The 18,095-nt window shown below is 36.6% G+C and overlaps 10 protein-coding genes across 10 annotated transcripts; 7 read left to right on the top strand and 3 right to left on the bottom strand. All coding sequences in view use genetic code 12, as the record gives it.

The window, feature by feature from the left end:
- Window positions 1-298: 298 nt before the first annotated feature.
- On the top strand, window positions 299-1,633 carry LYS9 (saccharopine dehydrogenase (NADP+, L-glutamate-forming); the record flags this gene model as incomplete). The annotated part of the gene is made up of 1 exon (XM_067690168.1): window positions 299-1,633. One exon carries the CDS (start codon window positions 299-301, stop codon window positions 1,631-1,633), a length of 1,335 nt encoding a protein of 444 aa, XP_067551445.1.
- Window positions 1,634-1,753: 120 nt separating this feature from the next.
- Window positions 1,754-3,427, bottom strand: I9W82_001423 (uncharacterized protein; the record flags this gene model as incomplete). Its single annotated transcript, XM_067690167.1, has 1 exon — window positions 1,754-3,427. The coding sequence occupies one exon, from the start codon at window positions 3,425-3,427 to the stop codon at window positions 1,754-1,756; it is 1,674 nt and encodes a 557-aa protein (XP_067551444.1).
- A 756-nt stretch (window positions 3,428-4,183) lies between these two features.
- AFP99 (Afp99p) lies at window positions 4,184-5,473 on the top strand (the record flags this gene model as incomplete). Its single annotated transcript, XM_067690166.1, has 1 exon — window positions 4,184-5,473. The coding sequence occupies one exon, from the start codon at window positions 4,184-4,186 to the stop codon at window positions 5,471-5,473; it is 1,290 nt and encodes a 429-aa protein (XP_067551443.1).
- A 656-nt stretch (window positions 5,474-6,129) lies between these two features.
- On the top strand, window positions 6,130-6,609 carry I9W82_001421 (uncharacterized protein; the record flags this gene model as incomplete). The annotated part of the gene is made up of 1 exon (XM_067690165.1): window positions 6,130-6,609. The coding sequence occupies one exon, from the start codon at window positions 6,130-6,132 to the stop codon at window positions 6,607-6,609; it is 480 nt and encodes a 159-aa protein (XP_067551442.1).
- A 492-nt stretch (window positions 6,610-7,101) lies between these two features.
- Window positions 7,102-7,584, top strand: I9W82_001420 (uncharacterized protein; the record flags this gene model as incomplete). Its single annotated transcript, XM_067690164.1, has 1 exon — window positions 7,102-7,584. One exon carries the CDS (start codon window positions 7,102-7,104, stop codon window positions 7,582-7,584), a length of 483 nt encoding a protein of 160 aa, XP_067551441.1.
- Window positions 7,585-8,169: 585 nt separating this feature from the next.
- I9W82_001419 (uncharacterized protein) lies at window positions 8,170-8,649 on the top strand (the record flags this gene model as incomplete). Its single annotated transcript, XM_067690162.1, has 1 exon — window positions 8,170-8,649. The coding sequence occupies one exon, from the start codon at window positions 8,170-8,172 to the stop codon at window positions 8,647-8,649; it is 480 nt and encodes a 159-aa protein (XP_067551440.1).
- A 422-nt stretch (window positions 8,650-9,071) lies between these two features.
- I9W82_001418 (uncharacterized protein) lies at window positions 9,072-9,533 on the top strand (the record flags this gene model as incomplete). The annotated part of the gene is made up of 1 exon (XM_067690161.1): window positions 9,072-9,533. The coding sequence occupies one exon, from the start codon at window positions 9,072-9,074 to the stop codon at window positions 9,531-9,533; it is 462 nt and encodes a 153-aa protein (XP_067551439.1).
- A 1,010-nt stretch (window positions 9,534-10,543) lies between these two features.
- I9W82_001417 (JEN1) lies at window positions 10,544-12,112 on the top strand (the record flags this gene model as incomplete). Its single annotated transcript, XM_067690160.1, has 1 exon — window positions 10,544-12,112. One exon carries the CDS (start codon window positions 10,544-10,546, stop codon window positions 12,110-12,112), a length of 1,569 nt encoding a protein of 522 aa, XP_067551438.1.
- A 761-nt stretch (window positions 12,113-12,873) lies between these two features.
- On the bottom strand, window positions 12,874-14,265 carry I9W82_001416 (uncharacterized protein; the record flags this gene model as incomplete). Its single annotated transcript, XM_067690159.1, has 1 exon — window positions 12,874-14,265. One exon carries the CDS (start codon window positions 14,263-14,265, stop codon window positions 12,874-12,876), a length of 1,392 nt encoding a protein of 463 aa, XP_067551437.1.
- Window positions 14,266-15,653: 1,388 nt separating this feature from the next.
- Window positions 15,654-17,543, bottom strand: I9W82_001415 (uncharacterized protein; the record flags this gene model as incomplete). The annotated part of the gene is made up of 1 exon (XM_067690158.1): window positions 15,654-17,543. The coding sequence occupies one exon, from the start codon at window positions 17,541-17,543 to the stop codon at window positions 15,654-15,656; it is 1,890 nt and encodes a 629-aa protein (XP_067551436.1).
- Window positions 17,544-18,095: the final 552 nt, after the last annotated feature.

The raw sequence follows: 18,095 nt of genomic DNA, 5'->3' as shown, positions 1-18,095 counted from the left end.
AAAAACCACCAATCGAATAGAGGGTGTTAGCTAGCTGACATGTTGCCTCTATCTCAGTGAAAGAAAAAAAAAAGTAGTGTACTTTCACTCAAAAGTTTTCTATCAAAATTTTTTTTGTTGATTGAGTCATAAAAGGCAATTTTTGATAAAGGGCGCTTAAACCGGCGAAAAGAGAATGAAAAAGTGCGTGCAAAACAAACCAAATTGAAAAAATAGAAAGTTAACCGCTTAATTCATAGAAATCAAATCTTTTTCATTCACATTTCTTTCTTTTTCAAAAACTCAATTACAGTCAATCATGGTTCAAAAAGTTTTATTATTAGGTTCAGGTTTCGTTGCCAAGCCAACCGTCGATATCCTATCTCAAGACCCAAACATTGAAGTCACTGTTGCTTGTAGAACCTTGTCCAAAGCTAAAGAATTAGCCGGCGATAAAGCCCAAGCCATCTCATTAGATGTCAATGACACTGATGCATTAGATGCTGCAGTTGCTAAATTCGATTTAGTCATTTCATTGATTCCATACACCTATCATGTCAATGTTGTTAAATCAGCCATCAAGAATAAAAAACATGTAGTTACTACATCATATATCAATCCTCAATTGAAGGCCTTGGAGAAGGAGATTGAAGATGCTGGAATTACCGTCATGAATGAAATTGGATTGGATCCAGGTATTGATCACTTGTATGCTGTTAAAGCCATTGAAGACGTGCATAAAGAAGGTGGTAAGATCAAATCATTTTTATCGTATTGTGGTGGATTACCAGCACCGGAAAACTCCGATAATCCATTGGGTTACAAGTTTTCATGGAGTTCAAGAGGTGTCTTGTTGGCATTGAGAAACGCAGCCAAGTATTGGCAAGATGGTTCCATTGTTGATGTTAAATCGGAAGATTTGATGGCTACTGCTAAACCATACTTTATCTATCCTGGATTCGCATTGGTGTGTTACCCAAATAGAGATTCAACAACCTATAAACAATTGTACAATATCCCTGAAGCGGAAACTGTTATCAGAGGTACTTTGAGATTCCAAGGTTTTCCCGAATTTATTAAAGTTCTTGTTGACACTGGATTTTTAAAAGATGATGAAATGGAAATTTTCACCAAGCCAGGTCCATGGAATGAAGCTACTGCTAAATTAATTGGTGCAAAATCTTCCTCATCTGAAGATATTATTGCTCAAATTAAGAAATTGACCAAGTTTAAATCAGCTGAAGATGAAGAACGTATTCTTGATGGATTTAAATGGTTGGGATTGTTGTCTGACAAACCATTGACACCAAAGGGAAACCCATTGGACACATTATGTGCCACATTGGAACAATTGATGCAATATGAACCTGGTGAGCGTGACTTGGTCATTTTACAACACAAGTTTGGTGTTGAGAACAAGGATGGTTCAACTGAGACTAGAACCTCCACTTTGGTTGATTATGGTGATCCAAAGGGATACTCTTCCATGGCTAAATTGGTTGGTGTTCCTTGTGCTGTTGCAACTAAACAGATTTTGAATGGTACATTGAGTAAAAAAGGGTTGTTGGCGCCAATGAGCTCAGAGATTAATGATCCTATTATGAAGGAGTTGAAGGATGAGTATGGTATCTACTTAGTTGAAAAGACACTTTAATGGAAAAGGCGTGTATAGAACTTATGTAAAAAGAACACTGATAGGTCACTTCGTTGTCAAAACTGTTTCTCACCCTACATAAACCCCCGTTATGAAATATAAAGCTTCACAACACTTCAGCTATCTCTTACTCCTGCCGAAAATATCTCCGTAATACGGATCAGTAATTTTCTCATACCGAGCTCTTGACCAACGGCGAATAGCTTTCCCTTTCCAAACCATAAATATATATGATCCATTAACAGCCACCGAAAGGGCAAACATAGCGTATGTAGTTTTCTTCATACCTTGTGCTGCTATCCAAGGGTTAATTGCAAAAGAGAATCCCATACCAATCATGTTTCTGATAAACAATATCAACACAAGACTTTCGCTCGCCAACTTGTCATAACATTCAACGGCGTACACCAAACAGATTCCTCCTGAGGAACTCATAGCAAAACCCATCAAGCCTAAACCAATAACCACCAGGATTGCCCAATGGCTACCATAGTACGCTCCTAAGCCATATGCCAAAATTCCTGCTGCATTGAAAATGGTAGGTATAATCATCGTATGCAACCTGTGTTCTGGTTCTAAAATACCATTATTGCGTTTAGCCATTTTGATGGCAAACCAATCGACAAATGGTCCTCCATAAAACATACCAACAACACTACCAACGAAAAGTCCCAATGTAGTCAAGCCGACATTGTTGACACTGAAGTTATAAGGTGGCTCAGAGAAGATTGCTGATTGTGTATTTGCGGTGAGTGATAACCAAAACATTTGAAACCCATAGATCATACCACTCCAAAGAATAGCAGGGAAAGTAACTAAATACATGGGTCTAACAAAAATGCACAGCCAAGAACGGGTATCATTTTGCTCAGTGTGATACAATTTGTGTTTTTGCCAATAGGTAAGCTTAACTTGATCATCCTTAGCAGGTTTGGACTTGACATCAACTTCAATTTTGTCTTGCAGCTTACTGTCTGGTGATTCACCACCCGACTTTGCCGTTTCATGTGACTTTATCTGGGCAAGAATCTCATCTTCTAACTCTTCGTCTTCATTACTAGAGCGTCTAAACGTAGTTTCCTCCATCCAAAATAATTGAAGCAATAACATGGGCACGTAAATAATAATCAGGATATAGTAACTCCAACGCCAATTTAAACCATCAGCAATGTATCCTGCCGCCACTGGTCCCAAATCAGCACCTCCATACAATGCCAAAACCAATGCACAAAACGCAGTAGACCTTTCATGTTGGAAAAATAAATCGTTTGCTGAAAGTTCAACCAATGAATCAACAGGAGCTGCAGCAATGCCAGCTATAATGTTAAAAGCATGAAAGTATCCTATGTTGGAAGATTGCGAACCGAAAATACATGTAACAATCGCAAGCACAGTGCCCATATTATAAGCAAAAACCTTGCCTAACTTTAATGCGGTTGGTTGAATAAACACCACACCAACTCCTAATCCTAGATAGCATAAAGCAATTGAAATTCCTATGTCGGTATACGTTGTGTTCCAGTCAACAACCCATTCGGCAAAATAGGGAACCATGAAATTCAAATTGAGGGACAACATGAAACCCCAGAACCAAAGTAAAGCAAACTGTAAGTTTCTTTTCGTTTTGGACCATCTTAATGGGTCATTAACGTTGGATGATGGTTGTGGGTGCAAAATAATGTTGCCATCACCCTTTTGCACATTCAACTCGGAGTGTATATCGACAAGATGGACAGTTCCGGGTGGGAAGTCGTAGTCATCACGTGTAATTTGTTGCTGCTCTTGGTCAGACATTTTTGAGAATAATAGCGAGGTGACGACAACATACTCATTTTAGGGTTATCGGCCAGTATTTATATAAGGATCACGATAACGCTATATTTGGTCGCCATCTATGATTATGCTTTTTTAAAGTTGGGATGTTGTAACAGATGCGGGTAGTGAACCACGCGTACCTGTGCGGAGCAAAACGGTTACTGGATAACTACTAAGCAAAAATGCAACTAGCCATGCAGAATTAGTTAACTTAATCTGTCAATACCTGTTACAAGGTTTGTGCGTTCCAGTGACTGATCACATCACCTTTTTGATTGTTATACCTGTATAAGTTATGTCTTCCAATAACGAGTGTGTTACAATTGAACAACACGTCTCTGGCAGATACTATTCAAACCGTGGGAGAACATCTACCTTTACCTCAAACTTGTCAAAATGGCATGATTCCATCGCGGCTAGAAACTTTAAAAATCAAACTTTTGTGAGCTCAATGCAACAACAAACTGCAGGAGCGGGGCTGAAATAAAGTTTCTCCTTCTAAACAACTCCTGATGTTATTTATGTAAATCATCTATATCGATTGAAATTTTGTTGGGACACCTGTTTGAGAAAGACTGACAATTTAAAAAAAGCTTAGATTGTGCGCAATTATATTTTACCTAGTTTGGAAGTGCGGGATTCACTTCGGAGTGAAAGTTCCGCTTCATTATAAAAACTACATTAAACTACAATTGTCATTCTATTGGACAACCATGAATGGCGATGCAACTTCAGATGCTTTTTGGTTGGTTCCTACTTTCAATAGCAGCAGGACAATACCTAGCTGGATCGTCATTGCTTGATCAATTGTATGGTGATTTGGTTCAAGACAATTATCAACAGTCAGACTTTCAACGTTTCACACAAGAAGAAGATGATTTGGCTGTTTATTCCAGTCATGAGCAAAAGTTCCCCGATGTGTACTATGAAAACATTGTCCATCATTATTTAAAGAGGAGATCAAATGCTCGTTACCAAGACAAGGATGATGTTTCAGATATTGAGATGGACCAGAATATGTTTGGTGGTATAGTCACCTATGCTCATCTTCCACATTTCAATTGCTTCAAGGGTAACAGTGGTAAGCCAATTGATGTGGCTATTGTTGGTGCACCTTTTGATACAGGTGTGTCTTTTAGACCTGGGGCAAGGTTTGGGCCCGATGCTATCAGATCAACGGCCAAAAGACTTAGCTATTCTTCAAAGAAAAGCAGCTCCAAGAAGCGATCCACTAGTGACAATTTTAACAAGTATTCTATTGTGGATTGTGGAGATGTGGCAATGAACCCATTTGATAATCGAATTTCATTGAACCAACTTTATCGTGGACATAGAGCAATTGTTAATAACCATAAGGGAGAAGTTTATCAAATACCACGAGTAATCACCATGGGTGGTGATCATACAGTCACATTAATGGCATTGCGGAACTTGTATGAGCAGTGGAGGAAACCAATCAAAGTAATTCACTTTGACTCGCATATTGATACTTGGGATCCAAAAAAACTAGGAGGTGGAATCACTAATTACATGAGCTTGAATCATGGTACCTTCTTACATTATGCTCATGAGAAGGGTTTCATTGGTGATGAAGGAAACTATCATGTTGGAATTCGAGCACCTTTAATTGACCCTGATTTTGATCTGAGGCATGATACTGAGTGTGGGTTCAGTACAATTGCCGCATCGGCAATTGACAGAGTTGGAGTACAGGGTATCATTAAAGAGTTAGTTGATAGTTATACCGCTGATGATGCCAAATCAAACACTCCGGTATACATATCTGTGGATATAGATGTTTTAGATCCAGCATATGCTCCAGGTACCGGAACAATGGAAGTTGGAGGATTCACATCTAGAGAGCTTTTGGCAATCTTGGATGGCTTGAAGGGAACAGAACTAGGACGTCATCTCGTTGGTGCCGATGTAGTAGAGGTAAGTCCACCATATGATACAAATAGTGGAATTACAGCTTTGGCTGCCACTGCTGTCATTGACTCTTTGTTGAAAATAATTGTTAGTTGAAGCTCACTGTAAGAAGTTTCCTTAAGAATTGACGTCATCTGTGAAATATGAATACCCTTCCGGTTGTAGTGCATGAATATTCTAACCATAGGTCACGCCACTCTCCACAAAGTCAGATCAAAACACAAACAGTGTTGATATGCCTTCAAAAAGGGGGGTCAATGACGTAAGATTTTCTTGGCTGCGTCAATTTCAAATTGACTTGTTTTGGGGGAGACTCATATTTGCAACAGAGTTCGGAGAACGGTGCTGTATCTCGGAGAATATACACCTCCTTGTAATACGATGGATACCCTTATTGTTCATGTTGTTTACGTTGTTTGTTTGTTTGTTTGTTTGTTTGTTTGTTTGTTTCCATAAATAAGACAATTTCGTTTATATATATGGCTTTGTGTCATGTAACTTACTTTCCATGCAGATCGATGACGTAGGCTCAGGACCACGATTACACAATCCAATCAGGTACCCAAAGAAAACCACAATTGAGTGAATAAAACAACATAAACAAACAAAGCTGTAACCATGTTACTAATAATAGTAGAGTACAAACATAGATCAATCTTTTCCAACAATATATAAACAGGTACATTTTCCCACTTCTCTCGATTCAATTCAACATCAACATCAACATCAACGAACGAAATCTCAAATCAACAATGCAATTCTTCAAATCAGTTTCCGTTTTAGCTTTAGCTGCTCAAGCCATGGCAGGCTTGTCACAATATCAATTCTTTGCCAAAGCTGTTGACAAGGAGTTGGATGGACATGGATTGTATTACATTCACGAAGGTGCTGCTATCAATTACTACTTTATTTCAGACAGCAGTGAAGCATCCTCAGCTTCTGTTGTCACTTATGATGATGAAAAACAAGAGTTCTACTACCAAGTGAATCCCCAAATTAGATTCAATTTGAACGTCGTTGGTGGTGTTTTGCAATTGGGTGCTGGTGAACCATTGAAAACAACTATTGGAGATGATGGTGTCATTTCTTTCAATAATAGCAATCTTTTGGCTGCTGTTAAGGGTATTGATGACCCATATGGATACTCCGAGAAAAACTTTGCCGTCACTGTCAAAGATGATTACGGAGGAGTTCCAATTAGCATTGAAGCAAGAAAGTACGAATCAAATTAAAGATTCACAAATGCATTAGGGGTATATAGTTGCTCCTTTACTTAAATAAAAAATAAATTTACGTCATTTAGATTAACTAGTGTAGATAGGGTCGTCATTATCCCATGAATCAGAAAGTTTCTGAACGTGGATTGCTGACTTCTTGGTGTGTGTACGATCATAGTTCGATCAGGTCAGTAGTTCGGAGTTAGGAAGTAATAGCTGGTTCTTACTAAAGTATGAACTCAGGGGTGTAATTAGGCCGTAACGCCGAGTGTATTGTTTTTGTCCGATTGTATGAGTTAAAGCCACGATCCGGATACGAAAACAATAGACGGAGAGATCTCATAATATACAGCAATGGAGATTGCTCTCTCTTTAAACATCAACATGGAGTATTTCCTTGTTGCTATAATTAGATGAATGGTAAATAGAAGGAAAATGGTATAAAAAGGTACCAAATTTTCCCTACTTGGCTTAACAGCTCCTACAACATCTTAAACTCAAATCACTATGAAATTGGTTAAATTTATTTCCACTTTAGCTTTCGCTGCTTATGTTGCTGCTGAATTAACTCAGTATCAATTCTTTGTTGAATCTGACAACGAAGATATCAATGGGCACGGGATATACTATCACAACGAAGGAAGTGTGATCAACTACGGTTTTATCTCAAATGACACTGATACATCATCAGCATCCATTGTTACTTATGATACTGATACTCAAGAGTTTTTCCAACAAATTACTCCACAGTCAAAGTATGTTATCACAAACACTAATAGTGTTTTCCAATTGAGTGGACAAGGTGAAGCATTAAAAGCTCCCCTTGGTGCAAGCGGTGAAATTTATTTTGGCAGTGGTGTTAAATTGTATGCTGCTAAAAGTTATGGTGATCCAGTTGGTTATTCTGATTTCAACTACGGTGTGCTTACTCGGGTTGTGGAGAATGGTATCTCTCTCACTATCATTGCTAAGGAATATGAACCTGCTTAGTTAGTGTATAGTTCAATAAAGTTTGAAATTTAACGTCAAATACCAGGTATTCTCTACTTGGAGTAGCAAAAATGCCGGCACTAAGTTTACTTGGTCAAAGATCTTTACAACTGTGGCTCCGTTTATGACGTCATAACACCTTAAGGAATAAGGAAATCGAGTGATTAGATTGTATGCCTCCATTGACTCGCACCCTTAAAAGCCGTGTGTAAACTCCGAAGTGGTCGCATTGTTCTCTGCAAGCAAAGTAAGCAGTACATCGTTCTCTGCAAGCAAAGTAAGCAGCACATTGTTCCTGTGTAACGGTTTTGTAAATCCTAATTCCGATTAGGTTTTGTTTTTCTGTTTGTTTCTAAAAATAAGGCACGGCGATAAATGTAAGGGGTCAACATGGAACAAAGTTGCAAAAGCATAGACGCTGTAAGCTTTTCTCCTCATCTTTATGGAAGTAGAAGCTGTAAACAATAAGGCTGTAACAGGGCACTCCGTATTAGACGGAGACTATGATGAATTTTCAGTATATAAACTGGCTAAAGTTCCCTCGAGCGACACATTTTCATAAACTATTCAACACAATTACAGATTATGCAATTTTTCAAAACAGTTTCCATTTTAGCTCTTGCTGCTCAAGCCTTGGGTGAAGTCACCAGGTACCAATTCTTTGTTCAATCAGATGACAAAGAAATCGATGGTCATGGATTATACCATATTGAGGAAATTGATCCTGTTGATTACTACTTCATTTCCAACAACGATGATGCTGCTTCTGCCTCCTTTATTGATTACGATGATTCTCTGCAAGAGTTTTTCACCCAGATTAATCCACGAGTGAAGTTGTACGTTAGAGAATTGGGTGGCATTTTGCAATACAGACCAGGTACACCAGCTTTAAAAGGTACAATTGGTGATGATGGTACTGTTTCGTTTGCTGGTAGTACTGCCTTACGCGCAAAGAAGGATATCCATGACCCAAAGAATTATTCCGAAAATAGTTTTGCTGTTCTTGTTGGTGCTGAAGGCGATGGTGTTCCATTCACTATTCAAGCAAGAAAATACACTGGTTGAAGAACAGTGGTTAACATTTATGAGTATTTTGCTTTAGAGTATGTAGATCAGAAAATAAAAGGCGTCACGTCAAATCATGTCGCAGTAGAGTACTTTGTATAACTGTCTTATTCCCTATTAAGAGACTTAAGTAGTAGCAACAAAATTAGGTTAAAAGGATCATCGGAGCTTAGAGATAGAGTTTAATGTGATACGGTAGGAGATAAATGTGAAGCGGAGAAAGGTGCTAACTCCGGGCCCTTTGCATGTTTTTTATTTTTGGAAATTCAAAACATACAATCTTGAGAAATCCTTTGTTGGAAGAGTTGGTAAACAAATAAGTATGGGCTTCTATTAATAGGTTCAGTGGAATCACTCTGAATACCTATATAAATCGCTTGAGAATCACATCTCTTAGGATTGTGACTCTGCCACCAAGAAAAATGCAATTCAAATCAATTACAACCTTAATTTTAGCTGCACAAGCATTAGCATCTCAAACACGTTACCAGTTCTTTGCTAAATCTGAATCTGATCAAATTAATGGGCATGGATTAACATTCATACATGAAGGTGCGGCTATCGATTACCTTTTTGTTCATAAAGATTCCTCCACTTCACCTGCAACAATCACATATGACGATGCGCAACAAGAATTTTTTTCTCAAATTACTCCTCAGTTGAAGCTTAATCTTACTCGTGGAGGAAATATTTTACAATTGAGTCCAGGCACTTCATTGAAAGCATCAATTGGAGAAGATGGTATTGTTTCTTTTGAAGGTAGTGATGCATTACATGCGGTAAGTCAAGCCAATATTCCCAATGCTGGTGATGATTATATTGTCATTGTGGGGGACTCCGAAGGTGGAATTCCATTCTCTATTGTTGCAAGAAAGTATCAATAAATTTTTGTGTCCAGATCTCCTCAAATTTGTCTTTATTCTTTTTAGCTAGGTACAATAAACCGTTGTTTTAGATTGCGCATAATTGCAAAACTGCATCTCCAACTACGTTTCTGATATCTCTTGCATATCATTGGTTAGATTAACTCATATCTGCAAGCCATGTTAGTAACACATTACAAACTGTAATTACTTGTAGTCCGAATACCAGCATCGCTTGGCATCAAACTCCGGGATTTTCTTGTTTCTAGGGTAAACATAATAAATCAAAACTGTAAACACAAGAAAGAAGAAAGAAGATAATTATTTTTTTTTAAAGTTTTTAACTGCTCACGACTCAAATTCTTCACGCCAAGACCATTCTTCGCAACCAAGCAAAAAATAAGAAGCATAGAAAATAATAAATGAGTCGAGAAGAAATTTATGTCATGCATCGGAAATGCAAAGAATAATGGTAAGCTCTTTGTGCTATGCTAAGACAATGTATCACGTTATCCCCTCTCCAATTTACTTCCAAATGGGGACGCAGAGGACTCACGCGACAAAATGTAACATGATCTGACTAATAATTTTTTGGCTGCAAAAGAAGAAAAAAGAAAAAGATGATCGAAATAAGAAAATATAAGCTTTGACCGTCGGAAGCCGAATAGAGTTTTCTACTTTCTCTTCTTCTTTTTTTCTTCTTTTTACTCTTTTTATTATTAGTATGAACGCCGTGCGATTTCTGAATAAGGAAAATAGAATGTCCGCCCCACTCAAGAAAGAAAACACGAAATTGCAAAGAACATTATCAAGAAAGAGATTTTCTTTCTTTGGGGTTAACGAGAAAACTCCGGGGCGGGCATCTACCCCAGTGGGCTGTAAGCGAGGGGAAAGACGATATTCTCTTGGGGTGGGAGAGAGAGAGGAAAGACACGAAAACTGTTGGAGATGTTTGTAGTTCGACACTATATATAGACCATCGCTTACTCCTCAAAATCTATGAAAGCCTATATTCTTATTAATCTTCAACCATGAGTGAGCCAAAAGATGGAGCCACTACAGTAGTGGACCAAGTATCACCCTACGAAAACACCTCGAATGATTCCAGCCACACTTCCAAAAACGATTTATTCAATGACAAACCAGACTTGTCAGCAAAGGGAATAACCCACTATATTACCTCAAGATGGTCCACTTTGTGGGATTTGCCCATATATCACACGGACGAAAAATGGTATAAAGTGGTCAATCCATTTCCAGCATTGAAGGGAATGACTTGGATGGAATGGAATTTCTACTTGTGTGGGTATTGTGGATGGGCCATTGATGCCATGGATTTCTTTTGTGTGTCAGTTGCCGTTCCTGAAATTGCAGTTACTTTGGGCGTTAGTGTCACTGATATCACTTGGGGTATGACCTTGGTGTTGATGTTTAGATCAGTTGGTGCCGTTATTTTCGGTATTGCTTCTGATAGATATGGACGGAAATGGACATTTATCGTTCTTTGCGCATTGTTTGTTGTTGTTGAAATAGGTACCGGATTGGTTCAAACTTATCAGCAGTTTCTTGGAGTGCGGGCGCTATTTGGTATATTGATGGGTAGTATGTTGCCCGTTACTATGGTTACTGCGTTGGAAGTTCAACCAGTGGTGGCTAGATCTGTCTTGTCGGGTTTCTTCTTACCTGGGTATTCATTTGGTTACATATTGGCTATGGTTTTCTACAGGGCATTTCAAGGTACTTTTAAAGAAAACGAAGGATGGAGAAGTTTGTTTTGGTTTAGTGGTGGATTGAGTGTCTTGCTTGTCATTTGGAGATTCTTCCTTCCAGAATCACCAGTTTTCATTAAAATGAAGGCCAAGAAGAAGAGATTTAATGAAAAGAATAAAGTTAAGCACAAGTATATCGATACTAGTGTTTTCCAAACATTGAAAACTGAATGGTTGTTGTTCATCTATCTTGTTTTGTTGTACAGTGGTTGGAATTTCACCACTCATGGTGCTCAGGATTTATATGTTACAATGATTACCAATCAATTTGGGGTTGATTTTGATACGAGGACAATTATTGTTGTCGTTAGTAACCTTGGTGGTATGATTGGTGGTATTATCATGGGATCCTTTTCTGAGTTGCTCGGTAGAAGATTGACAGTGATCATCTGTATGATTTGGTGTTGTGCCCTTGTATATCCATCTTTCTTTAATGCTGATAAGAACTGGTGGGCATACGTCTTGTTGAATGGTGGTATTATGGGTGCTTGGGGTATTGGTCCTATTTATCTTTTGGAAATGGTCAACAAAGCCAATAGAACATTGTTGGCTGGTTTGGCGTATCAATTGGGTAACTTGGTCAGTTCTGCTAGTGCCACCATTGAAGCTCGTCTTGGTGAGGAGTTCCAAATTGAGGGTGCTGCTCCTGGTGTTTATGATTATGGTAAAGTTATGTGTATTTTTGCTGCTGCTGTTCAGATCTATATGGGAGTTTGTATGTATTTCGGTCCCGAAAGATTTCATGCTAATATGCATGTTGAGGATTCAGATGATGAGTTGCTTGAAGAAGGGGAGCTTGAAAGTGACAAGAAAGAAACTGTTAAAAATTAGTATTTTTAGTTTAATGAGATAATATGTTTTATGATAGTAAAAACCAAATCGTATTGTTAATGCAGTATACATTTATGAAACTTTTGGAACAGTTGTTTAGAAGTAATTATTTGCAGTCAGTTTGGTACCAATACTGTTGCAAAAAAAATAGTCAAAAAACAAACCTTCAAAATTTTGAGCGCACCAACAAAGCTACAGTTTCCAAACTCAGCAAACAAACAAATACGCACCATAGAAACAACACGCACATCCCTGATCTTCAAAACACGCTCTCAATCGCAAGATATAGGTTTCAAAATTTACACGGTTTAGAGAACCGCCCAGACTCGAAACCCAAGAACAGCCTGCGTGGCGAAATGGTTATCGCTTTTGACTTCTAATCAAAGGATTCCGGGTTCGAATCCCGGCGTGGGTTTTCTTATAAAAGCGGCTTTAGCTCACCTGGGAGAGCGTCAGACTGAAGATCTGGAGGTACTGTGTTCGAGCCACAGAAGCCGCAGTGCTTTTTTTTTTTGGGCCCAACATGGGTAAGGCGTGGGGCTGAGATTAACTTTTAGGCTCATCTTTCGCAGCCTTGGCTTGTAATTTTTTTTGCCGTTTTACTATAACTTTGCTCTAGTGTGGAGAGTGAGTTCCTTTTTTAAAGAAAGATTATATACATGTCTGTATTGATTAAAAGCGTATCATAAAATATAGTCATTATGAAAAAACTAGGTGTATATATACAAAGGTCAATTGATCTTGTCTCTCTAGTATAGGCTTCAATACATTAGGTATAATTGATCACCATCCGCCTCAAACCAATTGTTAACAGACGAATTAGCTGAAGATGTAGTTGAACATGATTCCAAATTGTATGCTTCGTTTTGCAACATGTCTAAATACTCCTCATTATCCAAGTCAAAATCAAATTCAAATCCGTTCCTGTTGCTTTTTTCACTTTCACTGGCACCACCATTAATGGTGCTAGTTTGAGTGGCACTGGTTGTAGTCAAGAATAGGATATTTTCCACCAATTTCACTTGACAATGATAATCATCCACTTGATTCAACTGTTGATTCAATTGCTTGATTTGATTATTTTCAAATTCTATAGATTGTCGATTATTCATGGAAATCATTTGATCCGGAGATTGTTGGATGGGGAGCATTACTAGGCTGTTACTACGGTCGCTTCCATTTTGAGCGGCGGCTGCTTCGAGACTGAGTTTGTTTATAAATTCACTCAAGTTGTACAAGTTTGTTGTGCGATGTAATTTCTTGGGTATTGATGTGGATATGATTGATGAGGATGGTGATTCTGGTATCGTTGTGGTTGTAGCAGTATTTTTGGATTTAGATTTGCTCTTTGCTTTGGTGGTGGTGGACTGTTTGGAATATATATAGTTTGAAGAAGGCAATGGTTCATTAAGTGTTTCAGTTGAATGTATTGATGAAAGTTCTGATGAATTAGAAGTACCATCTTCAATTTCCTCCTCATCACCAACACAATTGATTGAAGATTGATCAAATATGGAGTCCGATTGGGAAGATATAGTAGCTGGGCTAATGTGTGATGTAGAGGTACCAGTAGTACCAGTAGTTGTGGTGCTTGAATGCCTTCCATGATGATGATGATGGTGGTGGTGAGTATTGTCATCTTCAGCAATTGTTCTGGTATTGTTATGTACTTGGAAGTTATTACCTCCCATAAAGGATAACCTGTTGTTAGTTTTAAGCATTCTTGCAGTTGCAGCAGCAGCAAGTTGAGCTTGAGATTCTATGGATGATGTTCTATTGTGTGAGAAAATAGCAGATGATCGACGGTTTAAATTTGGTGTGCTTGATCTGGTCTTTAATTTGGATTCACGTTGTTGTTTTGTGTTGGTGGCATAGTTGATATTTTCTTTATTCTCATCAGATACAGTGGGTGATGATATGTTGTTAATCTGTTGTTGTTGTTGTGAGTTTAAAATAGGTGAAGATATTTTCAAATTGAGAGCAGATATACTAGTGCTTAAAGGGCGTGATTTCCTTTTTTCTTTGACCTCAGTGGATGAGGTGGTGGTGTTAGCATTGTGCAGTCTTTTGAATGCACTGAAAAGTTTTGATGTTGTTGATGATGAAGAAGACTTTTTTTCATGAATGTCTGGAATACTTTGACTACGCAACATTGTTGACAATTGGTGAATGGAATGAATTGGGTATTAGCAAGAGTATGTGCTATGTATACAGTTTTGCTTTTTTTTCTTCTGAAATGTAGTTTGTTGTTATGGTTTGGTTTGCTTGCAGATGATGAAAAATCGAACGACTGTTTTTAGTTATAACCAATTCAGTTTTTTTTTTTAACTAAAAATGGAAAATATAAACAAATGGAGTTAAATAAGGATGAGTGGTGTATTACTCTGTGAACTTGTATGTTGTTTTTTATACTTTGGTGGTGATGATTCAACAGGTGAATATAAAAGTGTTCAATTGATGAGTATTTTTGGAATTGATCGACATTGCCTTTGCTAGTAATATATATAATAGCATATAGTATATATGGCTTTTTTGTTTGTTTCAAAGTGTACTACTATTATTATTATTACACAAAAACATGTAAAAAACTCCTTTCAATTACAAAGTAATATAATATTACACAAAGACGCGTTAGAAAAAACAGCAATTGATTAACCCAAACTGTTATAATTGTAAACAAAATAGATAGAAACACCAACACGTGATACAATAGATAGATGTACTCAAAACACACTACACTATACACTACACTCTATATCTTGATATCAATTGTACTGTAATCTCTTTCTTACTTGCACCCGCTACTTTTTCTTTTTCTTCTTCTTCTGACGTAAGAACTAAAATACAAAAGAAAGTAAAAAGCAATTTATAATTTATTCTTCTATTATTACACAAAAACACGATTAAAAAAAGAGATTTTTTCTTTAAAAAAACAATACTTTACAACCATCCAACTATTAAAGTAGTGGTATTTTTATTAATAATTCAAAATTAAAATCAGACCCACTAAGATCTCCACCTAACTAGTAGACCCCACTACCAATAGCAAACAGCAAACAGCAAACAGCAAAGAAAGAAACAAAAGAAACCTTTCCTCTGAAGAACTAGATATATATATACATAATCAATAACAAAGTGAATAGTAGTATATACGTAATACATAAAACCTTAATACTACTAACATAAAGAGAAGCAATTCAAATATGCTACACTCAAAATGAAAGAAAGGTTTTTTAAAAAAAAATACACACACAATATAACCACCCCTCCCGCTTTGTTCCATCTCTTCACTCCTTCCACCAGCAAACATGTTTAGTTGTACCTCCTTTTCAATGTATGTATATCAATGCCTCTGCCTTTTACTATGTCATGTCATATGCAAATACCCACCACAAAAACCTTGCTCCTACTGTTTTTTTTTTACCCGTTGTTGCATTTCAAAAAGAAGAATCTGACACAACTGTTTGTGTCAAACTTCTATATTCATTATTGTAACTGTTACTTTATTCTATATACACGAAACCTCTCTCTTTATATATCATTACTCTTTCCAAAACTTATACTTGGTCTTCTCATTCATGACGAATTCATCATCATAGTAATACAATTTATCACCACCACTCTTGCCATGTCTTATCCACTCATTCAACACTCTATACTCTTCATTTCTCACTTGCTCATCCTCATCAACAGCAGCAGAACCACCCTCACTCTCTAATATTCCCCTCCTCTCAACTGGACACAACTTTGAATAAATAGGATGGTCACCCTTATACCTAATCAAATGAAACCTACTCTTTTTGAAAAACTCACTTTTACTAACCAATTGACCATACTTATCCTTGCCACTAAATGTCTTTGCAATATAATTGGTAATTGGATCTCTAATAATCGCATCCACACCAGGATACAAATACAATTTAATTAATTCATTAGTGGTTTTACCTCCCACCGGTTTCAAATTCAAATACCCAAAATTTTCCAAAACTAAATCAATAGTTCCATAAAATGGTGGTACCAAATATTTTTCAAAAGGATGATGTGTTGTTATATTGATGGCAAATTTATTTTCCAATGCCTTTGGGATACCATTACGTAATAAACTTTCCATTTTGGAAATATCACTGAAAATATGAGGTTGTATGTTGGTGACATTACGCAATTGATACATTCCACCTTTAGGCAACTGTAGGAACCCCAATCCTTCCAAATTCACAACTTGTGGTCCTTTGATAGTAACATATGGAGACTTATAAGTACCCTTATCAAAAGTCAGTGCACCTTTCACAAGTCGATGAATATCTTTAGAAGATTTAAATGAATTATACAACTGATGCATCTTTTTAGCATTGGTGTTGAATCCAGGCACATCATAAATCAATTTCAATCCAATTTCAATTGGGATTATATCACGAGTAAAACCAGGTAAAAAAGATATACCTGGTCCTATTTTAGTTAAAAATGAAGAAACAAACTTCTGTTTCACTTTATTGAGTAAACTTGGTGGTAACTTCACATTATCATGTTTACTTTCCAATTGCAATTGTTTCTTTTTATTCAATTCTTCATCTAGTAATAAACTCTTGATTAATGTAGATTTACCACAATTGGTATTTCCAATAATATATGACCCATTAGGTATAAAATGATACAATTGTTGACAAAACCAATTATTCTTTCCCAGAGAAACGAAAACATGTCCACGTGGGACTTGATAATTGGTAAATAAATAATCTTGAATAAACTGTTTTGTATAATTCTGAGATGCTTCTTTAGTCTTTTCAATAAGTTTATCCGATTTAGTCATTATGAAATAAATATCCTTTGGGTTACGATACTGAAACACATCTTCATTTATACCCATGGGGAAATCACTAGCACTAAATAAATAGACTAATGGTGCTTCAACGGGGATATTATTCAAGATGTGATGTAGTTGATCTATGGGGTAGTCTTTATTATTCATTTCATAATGGGAATTATAAGTCATTTGTCGACATCGGATACAATCATGACTATTTTCATCTGGTTCAACCGTATACAACTTCTCAAGTACTTCACGTACACTCTCACCCTCTTGGTTAGTGGGGGAAGAGGTGTTTGCAGCAGCTGAATCATTTTCCTGTTTCTTATTAAATGTATTACTCAATAGTAGTTCCTGATCTTCTGGTGGTAAACTAGTACTCAACTTCTCAAACACTTGATTCTCATGTTTAACATACTTGTTCTTACCAGTATTGGCCCTTCTAGTTATATCACTAGGTTGAATGAAATATCCAGGTTTGGTTGCATCTGTAGTTTGTAATTTGATTCCACATGATCGACATTTAGGTTCTAGTTTGTATAAGAACGGTAGGGCTATGTTTGACTGTCTTCGGATGGATATAGTGGATAAGGAGACTAGTGGGTGTTTAATGAATAGTCGTAGCATTTTATTTCCTGTTGTTGTGGATAATCTAGTGATGCAAATAAAAAATGGCATCTCAGTATTGATTTTCTGTCTTTTTTCTTTGTCTTTTTTTCATTGTCGCAACATTTTTTTTATTGTCGCAAAACTTTTATGTCGAAGGGGAATACAAATAAAATAAAATAAAATAAAATAAATTGGAATGTGTAGTAGTATATACAGTAAAGTAATCTTTCTATTTTTTTTTGATAGTTTACTTGTATACTATATAAGAGATGATTGGGTAACAACTATACTTTTGAAGGGAGTATATATTCAAGTGGTAAATTACTGTAATTAACTCCTTATATTATTTTTATATTATTTAGATATTATTTTAACCGAGCTTAAATGAAAGTGAAAATAAAAGTAACTTTATACTGCATCTCTTCTTAAATGAAGCAATGATTCCTAATTGGGTAATTTACGCTTAAGAGAGAAAGAAAGAAAGTAAGTAAGAGAGAGCAATTTTAAAGTTACGATGCATCACAAAATCAAATAAAATTAATATATTAAAATATAACAAATATAACAAAT

Source organism: Candida metapsilosis (genome assembly GCF_017655625.1).
Source record: "Candida metapsilosis strain BP57 chromosome Unknown scaffold1, whole genome shotgun sequence".
Lineage (NCBI taxonomy): Eukaryota > Fungi > Ascomycota > Pichiomycetes > Serinales > Debaryomycetaceae > Lodderomyces > Lodderomyces metapsilosis.
The sequence above is the reverse complement of the archived record's forward strand: the minus strand, read 5'-3'. Positions and strand labels throughout refer to the sequence as shown.